The 20,614-nt window shown below is 56.7% G+C and overlaps 1 protein-coding gene across 3 annotated transcripts in view; it reads right to left on the bottom strand.

The window, feature by feature from the left end:
• The window catches only part of CACNA2D2 (calcium voltage-gated channel auxiliary subunit alpha2delta 2), a gene marked incomplete at its 5' end in the record, with an annotated part of 137,123 nt that extends 117,269 nt beyond the window's left edge, over positions 1 to 19,854 (bottom strand). For all 3 annotated transcript variants that reach the window (XM_081246183.1, XM_081246184.1, XM_081246185.1), the window contains one exon: positions 19,640 to 19,854. In XM_081246183.1, coding sequence (XP_081102309.1) covers positions 19,640 to 19,854 — 215 coding nt within the window. The remainder of the gene's footprint in view (positions 1 to 19,639) is intronic.
• Positions 19,855 to 20,614: the final 760 nt, after the last annotated feature.

Raw genomic sequence — 20,614 nt, 5'->3', positions numbered from 1 at the left:
GGGAGACTCCTTGGGAAAGGTAGGGCCTCCGATGACCAGAGCATCCTTCCTGCTCGTCCGCTCAGGAGAGAAGACTCTTGGCCTCAACATCTTTCAGGACTCAAAGCTCAGGGTACGGCCCCCAACCTTGATTTGGTCACAGCCTCCCAAGAAGAGAGGGCAAGTCTAGCCAAGGTCATTCACTCTGCAGAGGCCAAGTGGGCCAAGCCACTCCAGACCATTGAGATCAGAGTGCCTAGAGGCGCGGACATCAGTCAGCACTGACCTGGCACTGCACAAACCAAGTGGGGTGGGGGATGCACAGAGGCCTGGGGAGAGGGGAGCATGCTGGCTCAGCCAATTCACGTGGAATAAGGCTCCCCATTTAGCCGTCCACCACTTTACAAGCAGGGAAACTGAGATGCAGGACTCAAAGGGACAGGCTCACCTTCAGTGGATTTGTGATTCTGCTTAAGGGGCTCCTAGTGTGAGTAACATGCGGCCCCCAGGAGCACCGTCCCCACCCCACCCCCATCCAATCCATGCACACAGGGACGAAGGTAGCCCACTTATCACAAGGGATCCTCAGAGATCCCCTGGTGCTGGGGAGGGGCTGGTGCTGCTGAAGCTCAAATTAGTCCAAATCCATCGGCCTCGACTATGTGTGTCTTGGGACCCTGCCCAAATACTGCTCGTTAATGAGGTTATTAATTATGGGGCTGTCCCTGCCCTTTCTTTGTCGGGGGCGGAGGGGGGGAAGCCTCCTCTTCCAGTGGGCTCTTGGCTGGGAGGCAGCAAGCCTGTGCCTCTCCGCTTAGACTAACAGTGAACAGTCATCCACTTTAATTAGGGCGCCAGGTCCAGCCCAGTATTTACTCCCAGTAGCCTGATGGGGAGAGGGGAGAAGGCCTGGAACAAGGGAGCAGCTCAGGGCTGGGGAGCTGGGCAGTCCATTTGGCCCAGAGAGGGATGGAGAGTGTCCCAGGCTCACACAGCAATTAGCCACAGCACTCTGCCTCACTCCCCACCATCAGTGCAGGACTGAGGGCCCACAGGGGCACCAGCAGTCAGGGAAGCACACAAGGACTGGGGCAAGCCAGAGACATGCAGGCTGAGAAGGGGAAGGAGGTTTCCCAGGGGAGATGAGGAGGATAGCATGGAAGGGCCACCTGAGCCTGATTTCTGTTTCTGCCATGGTTAGCTGTGTGACCTTGGTAAAAACCTTTCCCCTGTCTGGGCCTCAGGTAACTCATCTAGAAAGTGAACTTCAGCAACACAATACTGTGTCAAGACTGTCACACCCAGAGCCACAAGGTTCCTGAGCAGTCCCTCAGCAGGACCCTCCTCACCAGGCCTGGTCTGGGGTTTCCAGCAGCAGAAGCCCAAAAGGGCCACTGCTCCAGCTTCCACGGGAATGAGTTCTGCCCAGCAGCCTCAGGAGAACCAGGAGAGGGGCTAGAGAAGGCAGCAGGGAGCCGGGGAGACAAAGGAGGTGTGCAGCAGGAAGGAAAACACCTTTCTGCAGGAGAGCAGGGGACTGACTGAGGCCCAGACCCAGGCTGGAGGGCTTGGCCAGGGTGGGGATGGGCCCTGGGGCTGAATCTCCTTCAGCCCCTGCTGTGTACCAGGTCCTGCTCTGTGGTCCACACCCAGCTCTGTGGTTTGGACTCTCCAGGTCTCAGTTTCCCTCTCTGCTCAAGGAGGGGTGGCCTGGGGCCTCCACAGGCCATGCGAGGATTTGTTTCCCAAGGGGTCTGACTGGGGCCTTCCTGTCTGCCTCACTGGGTCTGCACCAGTGAGGCCAGGGCTCTCAGTGCACTGCCTTAGTTATCTTCACAGCAGTCAGATCATCCCCAGTCCTCAGAGGGAAAACTGAGGCACACAGCAATTGAGTGATGTGCCCAAGGTCACACAGCTAATGAACACCAGTCAGGATGATACACCCCTCTCTTCAGACACCAGTCTTAAATGCCCAGCTGCGGCATGGCATGTCCACTTGGATGCCTAACAGGTCTCTCAAACTGAATGTGTCCAAAACCCAGATACTGACCTCCCTCTGGATCCCCTCCTCCCTTTTCTCTGCACCCCCTGCCTCCCCTGGCTCAGCTGATGCCAGCTCCTTGGTTCAGGCCCGAAGCCTCAGGGTGACCTGCAACCTGCTTTCTCTCGCACCCACATCCAATCTCTCAGCAAGTCCTGTTGGCTCCACCTTCACAGTCTGCCCACTGCCCTCCACCTCCCTGGCCCCCAGCCTGGCCTGGGCCGCCATCATCTCTCTCCAGGACAAGTGCAGTCATCAGTTCACTGGTCTTCAGCTTCTGTCCTTGCACCCCCTCCCCCGGGCCGTTCACCTCCACACGCAGCCAGAGCACCCTGTTGGAACAGTGTCCGTCCTCTCTCAACACCAGGCCACAGCTCCATGGCACTAGAAGAAAGACAAAGCCCGTCCAGGGGCCATACTCTCAATGGCCTTCTTGACCTCACTCCTCAGGCCACACTGGCCTCCTCGTTGTGGCTTGAATACACTCCTGCACTCCCTGCACAGCCTTTGTACATGCTGTTCCCTATGCCTGGATCAGTCTCTCCTCAGAAGTCCTCAGGGCTCCCCTCTCACCTCCTTCAGTGAAGTCCACCTTGCCCCGCATTTTAAGTTGTACCCTCCCAGCAGCAACTGATCTCAGGTGCCCTCCTGGGGTTACTGCCCTCCTGGGCTGTAACTCTCCTGGGCTCCTGCTCTCCAGCTTGGAGGAACAGGCACTTGGCTGAGCAAGCGCACCTCCCCAGAGGGGCCTGACCTCCCCGCTGTCCTGCCCAGCCTGCATGCTGCCGGCCACAGGAGCAGGCAGGTGGGGTGTGCGGTAGCAGCCTGTGGAGGGGCTGGAAGTGCAGTGGCTGCCCCAGGGACAGCCACTTTCCCCGGCTCCTCTCCGTATGAATTATTAAAGCTCATTTATGATGGGCCTGCCCAGGCCTGTGGCTTCCGTGCATAATTCATGGCTCTCCCAGGAGGGCCGGGTGCTGGAGCAGCCACTTCTTCCAGGAAGCAAGGAAAGTGCAGGCACAGAATGGCCCAGACCCAGGCTGTCCTCCTCCCATCCCTTTCACCCTGTCCCCATCTCAGATAGCCCAGTAACTCTACCCACCCTGCCCCATCTGGGATTCTGGACACTGGGATTCTGGTTCAGTGCAGACTCACCCACTCCCCTCTCTGTGCCTCGGTTTCCCATCTGTGGACTGACGGAGTTGGTGGTTTTCAAACTGCAGGGACAGCAGAATCATCTACCTCTACTCCCCAGGGGGCCGAGGACCATGGGTGCCCAAGGTACCAACACCCAGGTGTCATTGTTTGTGAATTTTCCATCAATCTAGACCTGGGACTTAGCAATGAGCAAGAGGAGCTCAGGAACTAGTTAAGGCCTCCCCAGAGAAAAGCAAAAAGTCCAGGCCAGGGACACAGGGTATGCAACAGACAGTCACTCTGCCTAGGATCCACCATCTGCTCCCCAGGCCTGGAACCACCTGCCTCAGTCACTGACACAGATCATGAACATTTGGGGGTCTGCAGAGCCTCCTTCTCTCCCCAGCATGTTCCCCAGGTAGTCAGCTACTATGCAAAAGTAACCCCTGCCTAGGCCCATTTAACAAACTTGTAAACTGAGGTTCAGTGAGGCTGGCTCTTGGAGGCAGGGGTAGATATGTTGACACAGCCCCTGTGCCCAGCCTGGTGCTGTGATGGGAGAGTCACACCCAAGCCTGGTCTCAGGAGGTGCACAGCAGGGTGGAGGTCACCAGGAGAGTCAAGGAGGAACCCAGGGGTTCCAGCTGCCTGTTCTTGCCCCACGCCAGTAACTGAAGCCTGATTGGAGGTGGCAAGATAGGCCCTGTCCATGTGTCACCAACCACTCCAGCCAGATTCTATGATTCATTCACACATCTCCCCACCTCCCCTCCTGTACATCCTCCCCACTCCCCAGCATGAGTCAAATCCTCTCTGAGCCACAAATAGTCGTCCTCCATGTGCGTCCTCGACATGGCCTCCTGCCGTGAGGAGGACAGAAACCTCTCTAGGGATCCTCTATTTCTCCTCAGGGCAGAGATCCCCCAGGGAAGCTGGCAGTGTCCCAGAGAACACCCTGGGTGCAAAGGAGAGGTGAAGCAAAGACCAGAAAAGAATTCAACCCATCAGGGCAAGCTTTGTTCTCTGGCCTTGTCCCCCCCTACCTGGCCAAGTCACCTCTGCCGGAAAGTCTTCCAGGATTTCTCTCCACCCCTTCCCCCAAACCCACAGTCCTTACTCCACTTTACCAACCCTTGCCTTAGGTTGGAGCTGCAGTCTGGTCCCATCATCAAGCTTTCTGCAAAACTTAGCTTGCAGGATGGCAAAGAAGACTCTTCTGGAAATGCTTGGGGATAGATTTCCCTGAACATCCTCCCATCACCAGACTGGTACCTGTCCTGTCCAACCCCCTCTGCAGTGGGAGAGAGGCTGGAGGGCAGGGCAGGGAAGGGGCTTCTAACTTCAGCAGGTAGCAGAGCACCAAGGAAAGTAACAGATGACTCAGAGTACCCGTTGTGTGCTGGGTGCTGTGAGTGTGAGCCCACTGAAGTCACACAGCACCCTTGGCTAGGTGCTAACTGATTCAGGCCCACTTCGTGGATGAAGATGGAGGCCTAGGCGGTGAAGCAATGCACTCAAGGCCACACAGCCAGTCTGTGCTCAACCAGAATTTGAACCCAGCAAAGGATGGCTCCAGAGCCCAGGTTCTGTCCCCTAGGCAATTAGGCTTCCTTAATCCCAAAGAGGACTTCAATGGCCAAGATTTAGGAAATAGGGTGCAGGTAAGGACCACCCCTCATTTATGACCTTTTCCACCTTTGCGAAGGGATCTACTCCAAATCAGGGCCCTCACTGCCTCCCCAAGCAAGCCAAAGCTGGGTGCAGTCAGAGTCCTTCCTTTTACCCCACCAGAGCTACCCTGCTGTAGGAATGTTGTCTCAGCAGTGCAGAGCCCAAGCTCCCTCAAATCCCTCCCATGACGGCGGGGGGCGGGGTGGGGGGAGATGCCCACTTCCTCTGGGACTTGCTCCTCTCTAGTGAGCTCTGGGCTTCTCAGTGCAAGCCAAGTTGCATGTAAATCAAATGTGAGTACTCCGACCACCTTGACTCTCCATGCTCTATGGTGAATCCTTTAGCAATGCAAATCCCCTCTGTGAGCTGCAATGAGGAGGGACCACCCCAGCGGCCCCACCCCTTCTGAGAAGTCCCAGGTTGGTGACCAGGACAAAAGGAGCCACTGCCTGGTGAGCCTGTGTTGTCCTAAGAGATGGCTTGACAAGTAGCAGGTTGGCCAAACCCAGTAGGGCTTATCACAGACAAAATACTCTGCAGGCAGATGTTGCCAACCTTCTATAGATTCCCTACTAGCTCCCTCACTCCCCATTCATTCATTCATTCATTCATTCATATAGTTACTGAGCCAGGCTCCAAGCTAGGCACCATGTCTCCAAGGGACACAGTGGTGAGCAGGGCAGATGCAAGCCTGCCCTCGGAAGCTTGGAATTCAACCAGAGCAGACAGCTGATCTGATCCAGACTCAGTAAGTGGAGGGAGGAGGAGTCCGGGGAGCCTTGTGGGGGTGGGATGCACGGCAAGGGGCCTGACCCAGCCTAGGGGTCTGGCCAGGTAAAGGTGGCACTGCAGAGCAGCAGGGCAGTTCAGACAGAGGGTACAGCACGTGCAAGGAAGGCTCAGCAGTGAGCTCTGCGCATGGTGATGCCCTATGAACACCCTCAGACTGACTATGGGCATAAGCAGGCTGCTCCCACACTGAGGCCTGCAGCGCTCCATCCTCAAGGACATGGTGAGCGCCTCCATGTGACGGATGGTGAAGGACAGTGAGCTTCTGACATTGGGGAGATGAAGAGAGAGGGCACAGTCAGTGGCTGGTAAACTAAGGGTTCAAAGAGCAGGGCTCTCTGCTCAGTCCTCGGCAGCCAGCCTGGGAAGGCACAGCTCCACCTGGCCCTCTCCAGAGGCATACATCTAGCTCTAACACATCTCCACTTGGATGCCCTAGTCTGCATCTCAAATTCAATGTGTCCAATACCTGATGGTCCCCTGGACTGACTCTTCCCCAGCCTCCTCCAGCTTACCTGGTGAAAACTCTGTCCTTCCAGATGCTCAAGCCAAACCCTTGGGGTGTCCTGAGACCCCTTTCCCTTTCTCACACCCAGACCATCAGCAGGTCTCACCACCACCACTGGCCATCACCCTGGTGCTCCTCTGTTCACACCTCTCCCCGGGGGCCCCCACTTCAAAGTCATGCTAATTTAATGGCCCAGGCTGTCCTGGTCCCTGCTGCCCTCTGCCCTCCTCTCCTCACACTCTCCCCTTTTCCTCCTGCTCTAACCACATCCCACCTCAGGGCCTTTGTGTTGGCTGTTCCTCTGCTTGGAACACTCTTCTCCCAGATACCCATGTGGCTCCCACTCTCCCCTCCTTCCAGGTTCTGCTCAAATGTTTTAGTGAGGCCCACTCTGACCTGCCTCCTTAGTTAAACCCTCCCCCAAATTCATCCTGTCCCTTCTCCATGGCATTTGTCACCTTCCAACATAAAATATCCTCTGTCTATATCACCTCCCCAGACTGTTGTCTGCCTGTCCCGTCAGTGCCTGGCACATGGCAGATGCTCATGAGTGTGGAGAGAATGAATGAATGGCAGGTTGTGGTGAGTGTCTGTGGAAGGAACAAATGTGCTCACAGTGGGGGAGGCACTGACTGGAAGAGGATGAACTGGGTGGGAGCCTCAGGTAGGACCAAACCCATGGGCTGTCCCATAGCCATGCATCCCCCTCGCACTGACCTGCGGGCCACCCCTGCCCTGGCATTTGATTTGTTCTACGTTCACAATCATAAAATACAGGAAATATGATCCCATTTTAGAGTCCTTTTTTTAAAAAACTTTAATTTAATTTTATTTATTTAGTTTTGGCTGCGTTGGGTCTTTGTTGCTGTGTACGGGGGCTACTCTTCATTGTGGTGCACAGGCTTCTCATTGCGGTGGCTTCTCTTGTTGGGGAGCAGGGGCTCTAGGGGTGCAGGTTTCAGTAGTTGTGGCATGTGGACTCAGTAGTTGTGGCTCACGGGCCCTAGAGCACAGGCTCAGTAGTTGTGGCACACGGGCTTAGCTGCTCTGCAGCATGTGGGATCTTCCCAGACCAGGGATTGAACCTGTGTTCCCTGTATTGGCAGGCGGATTCTTAACCACTGCGCCACCAGGGAAGCCCTATGATCCCATTTTAAAGGTTAGAAAACTGAGGGACAAAATGACTCATGGTCACATATGGGGCTCCAGCTCCTCCCCTCCTCCACCCCCGTACCCTGGACCATGCTTTCTAGCAAGCAGCAGGTGGACGGCGCACTGAGGCCACCAAAGCCCACGGCTCTGGGTCCCTCTAGACAGCCCCGTGATGTCCCCACCCTTCTCCATTTTAGAGTCATGGCCTCCTCCATACGCCACCAGTCTGGAAACCACCTGTGAAATATATTTCCCCCAGCGCTGGCTCAGGAACCGTGTAAATCACTCGGCTTAATGTCCTCTGGGATTGTTCCCCGCCACCCCTCCCCAGCCACTCTGTGCCGGGGAATGTGGGGCTGCAGGGCATCAGGTAGGTGGGGCCCCAGTCATGGGCTGTGGGCAACCCAAGGCACCCCGGGTGCTAGGAGGCACTGTGCAGGGGTGCAGTGGCCTCAGGGAGCACGTCAGCAGGAGAGCGATGGGGCCTGCCTGGAGCTTCGGGAACTGGGGCTGGATCCATGTAGGCAAGCCTCTCCCCCACCCCACCCCTGCCCCGTATCCTTGTCCCCCGTCAGCGGCTTACTCTCAAAGGAAGATGGGTCCTGATGCTCTCCCCGGGCCCCCACAGCCCTGACCAGGGGAGGCCCAAGGCCTTAGGAATGGCTGGGGACCCTAGGAGGGCCTGTCAGAATTCAGTCTGGAGTAGGGGCTGCGTCTCATCCCCACTTGGATGCTGCCTAGAGCACCAGTCATGTGTGGCTATTATTTATTTGGCCTCACTTCCATTTCTTCCTTGCTGACGATCTCTCCCACGGACTGTGAGCTCCCTGAGAGCAGCCCTGGCACACAGCTAAGGTTTGGAGAGGAGACTCAGGCGGGGCAGGGGCCGTCAGGAGGCGGGTCCTGAAACATGGGAGGGCCATGGAGCAATCAGCAGTGTGGATGAGGCATGAGCAAGTGTCAACACAGAGGGGCAGTTGGGAAGGAGTAGGGCAGCTGGCTGAGGAGGCCTGGCGATCTCCCTGGAACAGGTTGCAGACTCTGGCCACTGGCCACATGTACAGGCATCTATGAACAGCTGCCCCCCAACAGGTACAATGGCCAGAATACTCCCCAGAACCAGTACACTGGTCCCCACCCCCTTTCCCTGGAAGCCTCAGTTCTCCTTGCTGTCAGAGCAGGGCAGGGGGAGGGGTCCTATGTTTACCTTCCTATCCGCTATGGCCTTGGCTTTCCACCTTGGCTCACCTGAGTGGCTCTGGAAATATCCTGATGCCCAGGCCCTGCCCCACCAAATTAAATAACATAACCCATGGGGCCCTGGACCCCACCTTCATCTCTCTCCCCCGAGCAGCCCTTGGAGGCAGCCTCTTGGCTGGGGCATCCCTTGTAAGAGAGCCGCAGGAAGGTGTGTGGGGTGGCCTTTGTTCTGTCGCACCAGCAAAGCCAGGGCCATGTGGGACCCTGTCCCAGAACATGTAAAAGCTGTTCCAGCTTTCAGAGACGTAACCAGCTTGGCCTGTAGACACCTGTGCTGACTCTCTGTTCAGCAAACATTTTTTGAGCACTTGGTGTGCGCTAGCCTAGAGCTCAAGCCAAGGACAGGTGCTCGTGACCCCTGCCCACCCTCCGGGCACACAATCTGGAAGGGGAGGCAGCAGGTCTACTGCAAGACAAGAATAGGAGTGACTTCAGGGGGCCTAGGAAGCCCCTGTCCCAAACAGGGAAGTCAGGGGAGGCTTCAGGGAACAGTGACTCCTAGCCAAGCACTAAGGGACAGGCAGAGGTCAGCCAGACCATAGGCAGGGTCCTGCTTGGGACTGGCAGGGCCCTTTGCAGCCCACCCAACCTCTCCCCTGCTTACTCAACTCTAAGTTCATAATAGGTGCTTGTTAAGCCCCCATGGAAGGAGATGGCTGCTGCCCCGGTGCTGCCGGTCCTGAGGGCAGAGTTCCCCTCCTGTGCCCACCACCATGCCAATCAGAAGCAGCCCCCTTGGTCATGGTTTCCATAGCACCAGCTTACAGGGCAGGACAAAGATGGCAGCTATGCAGATGGGGTGGCAGGGGAGCATCGTCATCAGCTGCAGAAGAATCCATCACTCTAGAGGGTCCTGGGTATGATGAAGACACTGAGGTTGGAGGAAGAGAGCAGGTGGCTTGCCCAGACTCCCACAGTAAGCTGGAGATGGGCCAGGGCTAGGGTGGAGTAGTAAGAAATTGAGACAAGAAGGGTAGAGGGACAGATGTGATGGAAGAATATAGGAGGGTGGGGTACCCTGAGGGTCCTGTGGTCAGGGGCCTCTCTGGAGGAGGTGAGCTGCAGAAGGGCTATGTACAGCAGTGGCTGAATTCTCAGACCCAAGCACTGGGGTGTGAATCCTGCCTTCACCACTCACCATCTGTGTGATTTCAGCATCACTTAGCCCTGCTGAACCTCAATTTTTCTTATCTGTGAAATGGGAATAAAAATGGACTGATCTCATTGGATAGCATATGTGAAATATAGCACACGAGGCTCAGATCACAGTGTTTGATGATGTAGTTAAAATTACTTCCTTTACAAATGTTTCCTTGAACATGGACACTCTCCCTTTCCTTCCCCTCCCACCTTCCTCCTCTTGTCAGGCCTCTTGTCTGACCCTGAAGCACATCTTGCCTCCCCATTCTCCATCACTCCCCCTCTTCTCGCTAACAAAACCCAAGTCTGCAAGAATCTCTCCCGCCTCCAGTCCCAAGGTGACCCCATCCTTAGCTCAAGGGTAAATCCTCATTAGCCTGAGCCAATCACAATGCACCTTCCTGATTGCCAGTGATTGGTTTAGAGTAGACATGTGACCCAGTGCTAGCCAATGAGGTGTGAGGGGAAATTGGCTGGGGGCTTCTGGGGGAGGTTTCCTAGCCTCTTTTTAAGAGGAACCCAGAGGAAACATCTCCTCTTTTACTCCTAATGTCTGGTACATGTGATTCCTGGAGCTGTGGCAGCCATCTTGTTGCCATGAAGGAAGTCAGTCAAGGACAGACAGCCACACCAAAAGTAAGGCCAGCCAGGCAGAGTGCAGGTGAAGGCTTGGTCCTCAATGACAGCCTATATATACCCACCTCTGAGCTCCCTGCCAGAGGACCTAACCATGATGAAAAAAATTAATGTGCTGGGATTTCCAAGGAGTGCACAGAAGCAGCCTCTTTTCCTTGCAGCCATTCCTTGGACTCAGTTTTTGAAGGATTAGTAGTCAGCTCAATGCCTACTCCTGGAAAGGCCTCTACAAACTGGGCACAGAGCTGGGGGAGAGGCACAGGGTGATAGGAGAGGCCCACAAGGGGTAGGGAGCCAGAGGAGGGCAATGATCTAGAGGGCTTCTTGGCCCAGTACTCAGGCTGAGCAGGCCAGCCTGGTATAGGGACACAGCCAGAAGGTGGCGAGGCCAGAGCTCCTACCAGGACTTGCAAGTGGCTTGGCCTGGCTGGAGTCTAGTCACAGAGCTAGTGACCAGAGACCAAAGCCAGCCCAGGAGGGCCCTCAAATGCTAGGTGAGAAGTGGGGCTCTGCCCATGGCAGGCTTCTGGGGTGCAAGGTCATAGCTTACCCTCAGTGAGAGATACTGCAGCATGCCTGGCAGGTCCAGGAAAGGAAGGGAAGACTCCTAGGTTCTCACCATGCCCACCCTAGCCTCAGCTCACAGGGAGAAAGGAGAAACGTCCATCTGTGAGAGCCCTCAGTGCAGAGGCCTGTTCTGCCAGCTCATTTCTCTTTTCTAATAAATGAAGTTGTGGGGGCAGGGCTGAGGTGGGTTGTTTTGTTGTTTGTTTGTTGGAACCAGTGGCAGCACCAGGCCTGACCTTTAAGGCTTCAAATGTAGCATTTCAGGCAGCGCCAGAGGGAGGAGAACATAGGCTGAGCAGAGAAGTTATCAAGGCTAAAATGCCACGTCAGCCATGTCAGGCTGGAAACTCACAGCAGAGCAGGGGCCTCTACCCATCTGAGGAAAATTCCAACCCATTCGTGCCCACCCGGCGACAAAGCTGTCCTTTCCATGGGTACCCTGAAAGCCTCACTGACTCTAAAACGGCAAAGTGCACCAAGGTCTGCCCCAAAGAAACACCAGAAGCTGGGGGCCCACACCACAGGCACCTTGCTCTGCAGGGTTTGCCAAAGGAGGCCTCAAAGCACTCCCGCATCTCATGGCAAGAATGTTTTTATTTAAGATAATCAGTTGTACATCATAGTGCAAGGATGGCTGAATGGGGAGCATCCTTTGAGCAGCCTGTACTGAGCCCTGGGTGGGGAACTGGGCCCTGCCCGCAGAATGTATGTAGCCAGCAGAAATGTGGGGCCTGAAGGCTCCTTCTCGCCACTCAGACATCAATTTCCCTGTCTGTACAACGGAGGTATCTAGGTCCCCAGGGGCTTCTGTGGCTGGGATATTCCTTCCCAAATCAGGGACCCAGGCAAGGCCCATTATTGCCCAAGGAGATGGTCACACTCAGGCTCCCTGCCCCCATAGGGACCCTCACAAGCCCTGTAGGTGCCCAAGCCCTTTGCAGAAGTCCCCTCCTGAGATACCTAGGATGCTGGGCCATCCTAACACTGACAACACACAGGCCCTGAGAATGCCAGGAAAGCAAAACTTGCAGTTCTCTCAGACATCAGAACCCATCAGCTCAGGGCCCACAGAGCCAAGGGCCAGCACCCAGCACAGGGCACTTAGACAGCCTTGTTTATGAAGACCCAGTAGGCAAAAATTCATCCTTGAAAGGAAGAGCTTTGCTGGAGGCATCCCAAATAGAGGAACATGAGGGCATCATCAAGCTGAAGCTTTTATACCCAAATTATGCCTGCAGCTGACTGTACAAATGTCTTGCTAGGAGCAAGAACCCCAAACCTACAGCAGATGCTTCAATGGATGCCAGTCTCCCACCCTTGAGTGTGCAAGTGAGAAGCACCCACTCCAAGAGAGAAAAATGCCAGGCCAAGGTCACACAGCAAGGGTTTCCAGATTCCACATGGGAAGGGCTGTTAGCAAAGATGCTTTGTTTCACAAAGGATTCACCACGCTTCGCAGAGTCACAAGTCCTCTGGCATATCTAAATACCATTCTATCTGCAAAAATTTGAATTACAAGGATGCAGCCTGTGTGTGTGTTTCCTTTGTAGACATCATTGAGCCGGTAGGTAGATGATCAAACTTCCCAGCTCAGCCTTAACTCAGGCTGTTCTTGACATAAAAGTTTGTGAAACACTGGTCCTAACAAACAGGTGGCTTTATTTCCCACTGCCAACATTTGCCCAGCTGAGCCCTGGCATTAACCTCAAAGGGGGGCTCAGAAGGTGGGCACTGGGAGTGCATTCTGGGTGCAGAGATAAACCGTACATATGCCCACACATACATATGCACACCCACGCACAAGCACACACCCACATTCGCATTCATAGGCACACACATGCACATACCAACACCTGTGTATACACATGCGCATGCATGTACACACAATCTGCACATATACATGAAGCATACCCACACACACGGGCACACACATTCACATGCACTCACATAAGCACATCTTCATATACAAATGGACACTCACAAGTGTGCACACAACGTGAACATATCCAACACATGTGCACAAACACATATAAGAGCACAGACATATAGACACTTCCACACACAAGCAAGCTTACATGTGCACACAGGCCAAGGCAAGGACCAAGCACAGGAGGGAGGATCCAGAAACCACAATGGAGTCTCAGGTTCCTGTAGGGCCTGGCTGGGTGGTAGGCGCTATGGGCAATGGGACAGGTGCCTGGCACTCGGAGTACGGGCCCAGCTGGACTGAGAAACCTCATAGATCCAGTCAGAATCCACACGTCCTTGTCATGCATCCCTCATGACCTTTCACACCCCAACCCAATGAGGCAGTGTGATCAAGGGAACCCTGCTTTACAGATGAGGCCCCAAGACCCAGAGAGGCTGAGGAAGTTCCCAAGGTCACACAGCTGGTGAGAGGTGTGGCAGAGTCTCAGTGTGTGTCAACAGGGGACTCATTCAGAAAGATTTGTCCAGCAGGGAAGGAAGGCACCAAGGCGGGAACAAGGGGCCCAGGGTCTAAGGGGAGCGGGAAAGAGGGGCAGAGGGGGTGACTTTTCCCCCTTTTTACACACTCCTTTCCCCTTTGTTTAATGAGTCACTTCCAAGGTTGGGAGAGATGGTTAATAATCAGCAGGAAAGACTTCCCGTGCCCCTCCCTCTCTGCTAAACAATTAGGCTGATCAGAGCTCAAAGTGGGTCACTCTGAGAAGCAGCTTTGAGACACCCAAGGTGTGGCCAGAGGCCAGTATGGGAGATGCAGGCTCCTCACACTGGGGGAGATGGGGCTCAGCTGGGCTAGGGTCAGGTATCACCCCACAGCTAGAGCAAAGTGTGGAGAGGAGCAGGAAGACCTTGGACCTGTCTTCTTAGGGGACTGCAATGTCAGAGTCAGAAGGGAATGGAAGAGAGGAAACTGAGGCCCAGAGAGTAGAGGAGACTGTCCAAGGTCACCACCATGCAAGCTACCAGCTGAAAGGATTGGGTTGGGACTGCCTTTGACAGAGGCCCTCCAGGACCAGGCCAACCCAAGGTGGGGACCCCCAGGTCCCCCATGTGAAGATTTCCCACCATGTAATCCCAGCTAGACAGGGTTTTCTGCTCTGTAAGCCCAGATCCCTCACAGGCTCAGTCATCAGAACCAGCAGTGGCTAGGGGTCCAGCAGGCTAGACTAGCCCCAGAAGGAGGGGGCCCAGGTGAGGTGGGAGGGGAACTAGGTGGTCCGTGAGCAGGACCAGGGCCAGGGACACCAAACCAATGTCCTGAGTCCCAACAGTGGCAGGGCAGGGCTTGGCTGAGTGCTGCCCCAGGTCCTGCCTATGTGGACCTAAGTGACAGCATCCCTGAGTCCCTTGCAAGCCCCCCATGGGCATATCAATCCGCATGGTCACCTGCATCACCAACTCCCCCGCAACTCTTAGCCACAGGCAGCTCAGGAGGCTCTTCAGGTTATACAGGACAAGAGAGGAAGTGAAAGGAAAAAAAGCAAAAACCACACATACACCTCTCTCTGGGAATACGAATATTGATTCTGTAGCTTCTTGTTTAGACAGTAGGCACCAGGAAAAAAAAAACAACCTGACACTAAGAGAAGCTCCCCAGTTGGCTGAAGGGGTGCAGCCAGGGGCCCCCACCCTTGCCTTTAGAGCACCCTAGGCCTTGGTCTCCCTTCCCAGGCCTGAGGCCCTGAGCCCTCATGTAAGGACAGAGGTCACCTGTTCCCGAGGCAGATATTGAATCTGGAAGCCAGTGAGGTTGGAACTGGGTGGGGGGAGGAGAAAGAGACCACCCCCCACCCAGAGACAGCACCACCCTCCAAGGCAGGGCACACGCCACATGCCCGCCTGCTTTGACTCCCAAACCCCCAGCTGCCCCGAATAGTTTCTTAGCAAATAGAACCCTGGTTCCCCAGCCCCCCAGACCCCTCTTGTCCACACAACGTGAAAACCCCAGCACCTCTAATGTCCAAGCCCTCTGAAATCCCCTCAGGCTTGAAAAACCTGCCACGAGACTAGAGCACGCGGCCTCAGGTTTCCATGAACAGCCTCCACCCCCACGCCCCTGGCCTCTCTCTCTGGAATCCTACTGGAATCTGGAGGGGGAGATGGCATCTCAGAGTCTCAAGATGAAGTCCCTCTTGCCCACCCCTGCATGGCAGGCATGCCCGGCACAGGACTCAAAGCCTCAGAAAGGTGGAAAACCTGGACTGGGGGGCTCCATGATCGCCTGTGTACACGTGGGAGGGGGTGGAGGTAGGCACAGGGCCTATGAGCACCGGGCTGGCAGGGTGGCCATGGGCCAAGAAAGGCCTCCTCAAGGTTGCCTGAGACCCAGAAGAAGACAAAGGGACAGAGCAGGAAAGGTTACAGTTGGGAGCCTAGGCGTCCCTCACATGTCTTAAGCCTCTTCATTTTCTTCCAAACACCCAGGCTTTGAGTCCCCACCCCAACTTCTTGGCCCCCTGCCCAGATGTGCCCAGCAACCTGGCAGGACAGCTAAGTGTCTGACAGATTAGTCCTCTCCCTGCCCTGCCCCTGGTAGCTGTGGGGCTTTGGGCAGGTCCCTTCATCTTTCTGAGTCTCAGTCTCCCCATCTGTGGGATGGGCATGACCATGGGGTCTGAGGACGTAATGTGGACAAGGGGCCTGGCCTGAGCTCAGTGAGGGGAGGCCACCATTAGCCTGGTGACATCCCCCACCACAGTCAAGCTGGGCTTCAGGGAATGAGAGAGGGAGGTGGCCCAGTGCTCGTCCTCACGGAGCCGATATCCCTGCGGGTGGGTACAGCCTGAGCTAGTGGCACAACCCAGAGGCCTCTGGAAGGTGTGGGTGTGAGACCCTGAAGGAAGGATCTAAACCCCTGAGAAAAGCACGCAGTGATCAGGGGACAGCATAAGCAAAGCAGAGGGATAGGAAGGCGCTCAGTCCATGGGAGGAATGTGAAAAGATTGGTGGATGGGGGCCCATCAGGCTGTAGCATCAGGGGTTGTTAGTGTTATCAACAGCTGCCATGACTCCCACCCATGGAACCCTCCCTGCTCACCTGAGGTGACACCCTCTCCCACTAATTCTCACCACCAGCCTCTTAAGCAGATTCTATTATCTTATTTGGGGAAACAGAGGCAAGGTCATCCCAATGGGGAGGGTCAGCTCTGGAGACCAAAGCTTGAGCCTGCAGGGCCCCCACCTGACACCCACCATGTCCCCAAACTGCCTCCTCCCAGGAGCTGGCAGGGACAACCTGCACACAGGCAGAGGGGAGAAGGAGGCACTGAGGGCAGAAGTGCTCACTCCACTTGGGAGTCAGTCTCTCCTTGGAGACACCAGTGTGACAAAGAATCTGGAGGGAGACTCACCCGCACACTATGAGGGGGCTCGTCTTAAAACAGGCTACTCCCTTCTCAGGGGCTAGCTGGACATAGTTGGCCCAGTAAAGGTGGGTCCTGCAGGGGGAAAGCAGCCAAGGGTCCCCCAGCCCCCATCCTCAACACTAGGAGGGATGTGAGCCAGTGGTAGCAGCAGCCGGCCGTAAAGCCCCAGCCCCCTCCTCCTTCCTGCAAAAGCTGTTGGCAGGTTGTTGGGGAAATGGGGGACCCAGATGCGTGATGTTGCCTCCCTCTAATACGGAGAGCTACAGGGAGGTGAAGACGTGGGCCTGGAGGCCCAGAAAGACACACGTCACCCACCATTAACCATAGCTATAGTGACGCATGCCCTGTCGTGGACACTCAGGAAAAGGCGCACGTACTCTGGCTGTCATTAATCTGCTGGGGGGCCCAGACCCCTCGGGCTCCTTTCTGCTCCACACCCACCCACCTACCCACTCCCAGAGGAAGGGAGGTACTGGCCAGCACCATCACTGGGGAAGAGTGGGGCTAAGAGGGTGCAGCCACCCAGGAAGCTCAGCAGGACCCCACAGAACAGGGGACAGAGAAACCCAGGAATGCTGGAGAACAGGGGACAGAAGTCCAATAGAGATGACAGAAGAGGTGGGCAGGGCAGGGTGTACACAGAGAGATGAGAGGGATGGGCAAGGAAGTGGGGGGAGGGGGATGGGAGAAGAGATGAGAAACCAAAGAAGTGGGCAGGGGAGGGGGAAGGCGACTGACAGAATTGGAAAAGGCGACTGACAGAAAAGGAAAAGGCACAAGGAGAGGCAAAGCAGTGAGGGCTGCCCCTCAGCCAGCAGCAAACAGGAAACAGGAGGAAGCAGGTAAAACGCAGAGTGTGTGCTCTGACTCCATCTCCCCCTACCTCACCCCAGACACATGAGTGCACATATGCACACACATGCGCCTGTGCACACGTGGCCTTCCCTTGTTTGAAAACCTGATCCAGGTCCAGGTGGGGTGAGAGGGCACCCCCCACAAGCCAAAGGTCTGTCCTCCCTCCAGCAGTAACTCCTCTGCCCTCCTCCATCCACCTGGAGGAGGTGGCAAAGGGTCTGCTTTGCCTGGTAGGCAGACAGCCATGTTGCCAAAGCGATTACAGAAATAACGGCCACCGGACCCTAAACCCACACTTGTTTAAAACCCAGCAGCTTGCAAAGCTGGGCCCTGTCGCACTGCCAGACACTAACGAGGAAATGACTTTCCCATCAAGGGCCCTCTCTACTGAGGGGTCGTCACCCTAGTGCCGTGAAGCTGAGGGTCCCATTGCCCACCTCAGAAAGCCACCTGTTCCTGTATCAAAGTCCCTTCCTAGCCTGGCCATGCTAACCTAGGAGAGTTCAGGGAGGCCACTGGCCCCGAGCAGCCCCAGGGCAGCAGCCTCAGCCTTTCATGTCAGCTCAACAAAAGTCCCAACTCCAACTAAGCATGGTTATGCAGGGGAACGTGGGGGAGGGACCCCCACTCAATTCCTCCCCCTTCCTGCCTCCAAGGATCAATGGGCGTTTGCATCCGCGGGACCAGGGCAGCTGAAGGGCGCTGGCTGTCACCGCCAGCCCTGCGTGTCGTCGCACCATTAGTCACCTCCCACCGGACCCTCGGAGCTGTACAGCCCCCACCCCCCCCCCACTCTCATTCTCTAATTATGGTTTTCAAGACGTGTCCCAAACCCTGAAATTAGTTCCAATTATATCGACAAGAGAAGAGCGTCCAGCTGAAAATGTGCCACTGCCATCACACCCGCCTCACCATCTTCTGGCTGCGGACAGAGGGACAGGTGTCCTCTCTGGTCAGGGTATCACAAATGTAACATGCAGGCCCGGCAGCCATCTGACCCACCGCAGGTGGCAAGGAGAGGGAGCAAGGTGGGAAAAGGTGAAAAGAGACATCTACTTAAACCTTCACTCAAGGAGCTACGAAACGGCAAGGGAAAAAAATAACTGTGTCTTGACTTTGAGGAAAAAAGAACAACAAAAAAATAATGCTTTTGCTCTTTTTAAACATTGTGGCTTAAGTCCATTTTCATCACAGCAAACGAAAGACAATAATGCACCCACAAGCCTTGAACTTCTATAGGATTCTCTTCCCCCTGCACACACCCCACATACACACACAAAAAATCCAGACAGCTGACAGAGGACACGTCCGTGTAGCACCTGTAATTTGCCTACTGATCACCCGCCTGAGCACAGCCAGGCTGTTTGAGGAGAGAGATGACAAGACGGAGAGAGACTCAGGCAGTGCCTTTCCTGAGTTTGTTTTTTCCTCATCTGGGAGAACCTACAAGCTGGAGTAGGCAGAACCAGGGGCCCCTACCCTTGGGCAGAACTGGTCTAATGACGCAGAGCCAGCCTTTCCCTTTCTCTTTCCCTGAGGACAGACCCTTCCTCTTGGCCACTAGCAGCCCGGCTACTCATTTCCCAAAACCCCTGTGTGGTCACTGGTGCAGGAGTCCAGGGACAGGTGGCTCCTCAGAGCGAGAGACAAATAACAGACAGCAAGGTGGTCACCGTGCCCCAAAGCCACAGGGGTGTCTGGGCACTGACATAAGGCTGGGTCATGGTGCCCATAGAAACAGCTGCTGTCCTAAAGGCCACATGCACTGAATACCCATTTGCAGCCCCAGATGCATCTGGCCAAGCTCACCCAGAGGATGCCTGAGTTTCCAGGCTCCTGGGGAGGGAGAGAAGGCTCAGAAGGACCACGGAGAACCAGCAAAAACTGGCAGGGCCAGGAGATGCTATTACCCTGTTGGCAGGGGCAGGCAGGGGTCCTCCCTGCCATTCACCTTCTGCCTCCACCCCGGCACCTTCACCTCCCAATTGGGCTCTCCAGGGGACCCTTCCCCCAGGTTTAGTGGCGGGGGCAAGAACAAGGGACACTGACCCCTTCTGTGGCACTGGCCAAACAGTAAGGTGCTCGCATCCTCTGCATCCAGCCCTCCCCCTCAAAGGGAAAGGCCAATGAAAACAAGTGTGGAGGTGTCTCCCACCTCTGGATCTAAAGCGCCAGGTTCCTACCCGGGAGGAAACATGAGGCAGACGCTGGGCTCTGACTCCGCCGGGCAGGGGTCGCTGGCCGCCCCCTCACCCAACCCCAGGTTTCCCCTCTCAACCTGACAGCGGCAAGGAAATCAGCTGGCAAGCTCGGACCCCCCAGAGATCTCGCTCTGTGCGGTTTGGGGGATGGGAGGGGGAAGGGGCACCGCGGGGAAGTTTCGCGACGCAGCCAGAAGCGCCGGGACCCCGACTGCCCGCCCTCTGGGCTTGGGGCCGCCGCCCCCGGTCGCAGCGGGCGGCGGGACTCAGCGCCCCCGCCCGGGCGCGGGCTGGGGGACGGAGGGGGGCTCCGGGCTCGGCCGGGGTCCCGCGGCCGACCGAGGCCACTTACGTGTGCTGCTGAGGAAAGCTGTAGGCAGAGGCGCCGGGGGCGGCGAGCAGCGGGAGCAGCAGCAGCGGCGGCAGTAGCAGCGATAGCGGGCGCGGGGGCCGGGCCGCCGGCCGCCGGGCGCTGAGGCCGGGCCGCGAGCCGCGGCCGGGCCAGCTGAGCGCGGTCCGCGCCGGGCCGGGCCGAGAGGCGCCGCAGGTCCGAGCCGGCACCGCCATGTTTCCATTCAAGATGCGGCGCCGCGGGGAGGGGTGGGGGCGGCGGCGGCGGGTTGAGGGGGCGCGAGCGGCAGGCGGCAATCGCCTCTCCTCCTCCTCCGCCTTCTTCACGCGGGGCCTCCGGGGCTGCCCGAGCCGCAGCACCTCTGCGGGTTGCGTGCCGCGATCTCTCCGCCGCGCTAGCTCGAAGCGCTCTGAGCGCCGGGTCCTGGACCAGCGCTCAAATAGCGGCCGCCGCCAACCTGCCGGCGCCGCCCTCCCCCCTCCCTCCCTCCCTCCCTCCCCCTTTCCCCGGCCGGTCCGCCCCCGCGCGCCCCCGCCGCGGCCACGCGCCCGCCGCGGCCTGCGCGCCCCTCGCGCTGCCCTGAGCCGGCCCTGTTGGCCCGCGTGGCCGAACCGAGACGGGGCACGCGCGTCTTGAGCCCCAGCCGCGGTCCGAATTTCCAATGTGCGCCCTGCCCCACGCCTCAGACTGCGAAGAGTCCCCGGCAGGCGCATATTGACCCTGCTGGGGGCTCGACCTTCAAGAGGCTTAAGGCCTGGAGTCACAGGTTTAATGGCAGAATGGCAGGCTTCAGCAGAGACCACTGTAGAGGGCAACGGAGCTGAACTCATACCCCCAGGGGCTCCAGCTACCTTCACGAGTCTTCTCTGGAAGAACTTGGGTCCCAAGGCTCTGACAGAAAGAAAAAGCCTGGGTGGGAACAGGTCCAGTTGCACAGTTGTGAGGGTCTGGGAATGGATGCAGCGCTCTGCAACC

The sequence above is a fragment of the Mesoplodon bidens genome, assembly GCF_964165515.1.
Source record: "Mesoplodon bidens genome assembly, chromosome: 10".
NCBI lineage: Eukaryota > Metazoa > Chordata > Mammalia > Artiodactyla > Ziphiidae > Mesoplodon > Mesoplodon bidens.
Note: the sequence above shows the minus strand (reverse complement) of the source record. Positions and strands in the feature narration are given on the sequence as shown.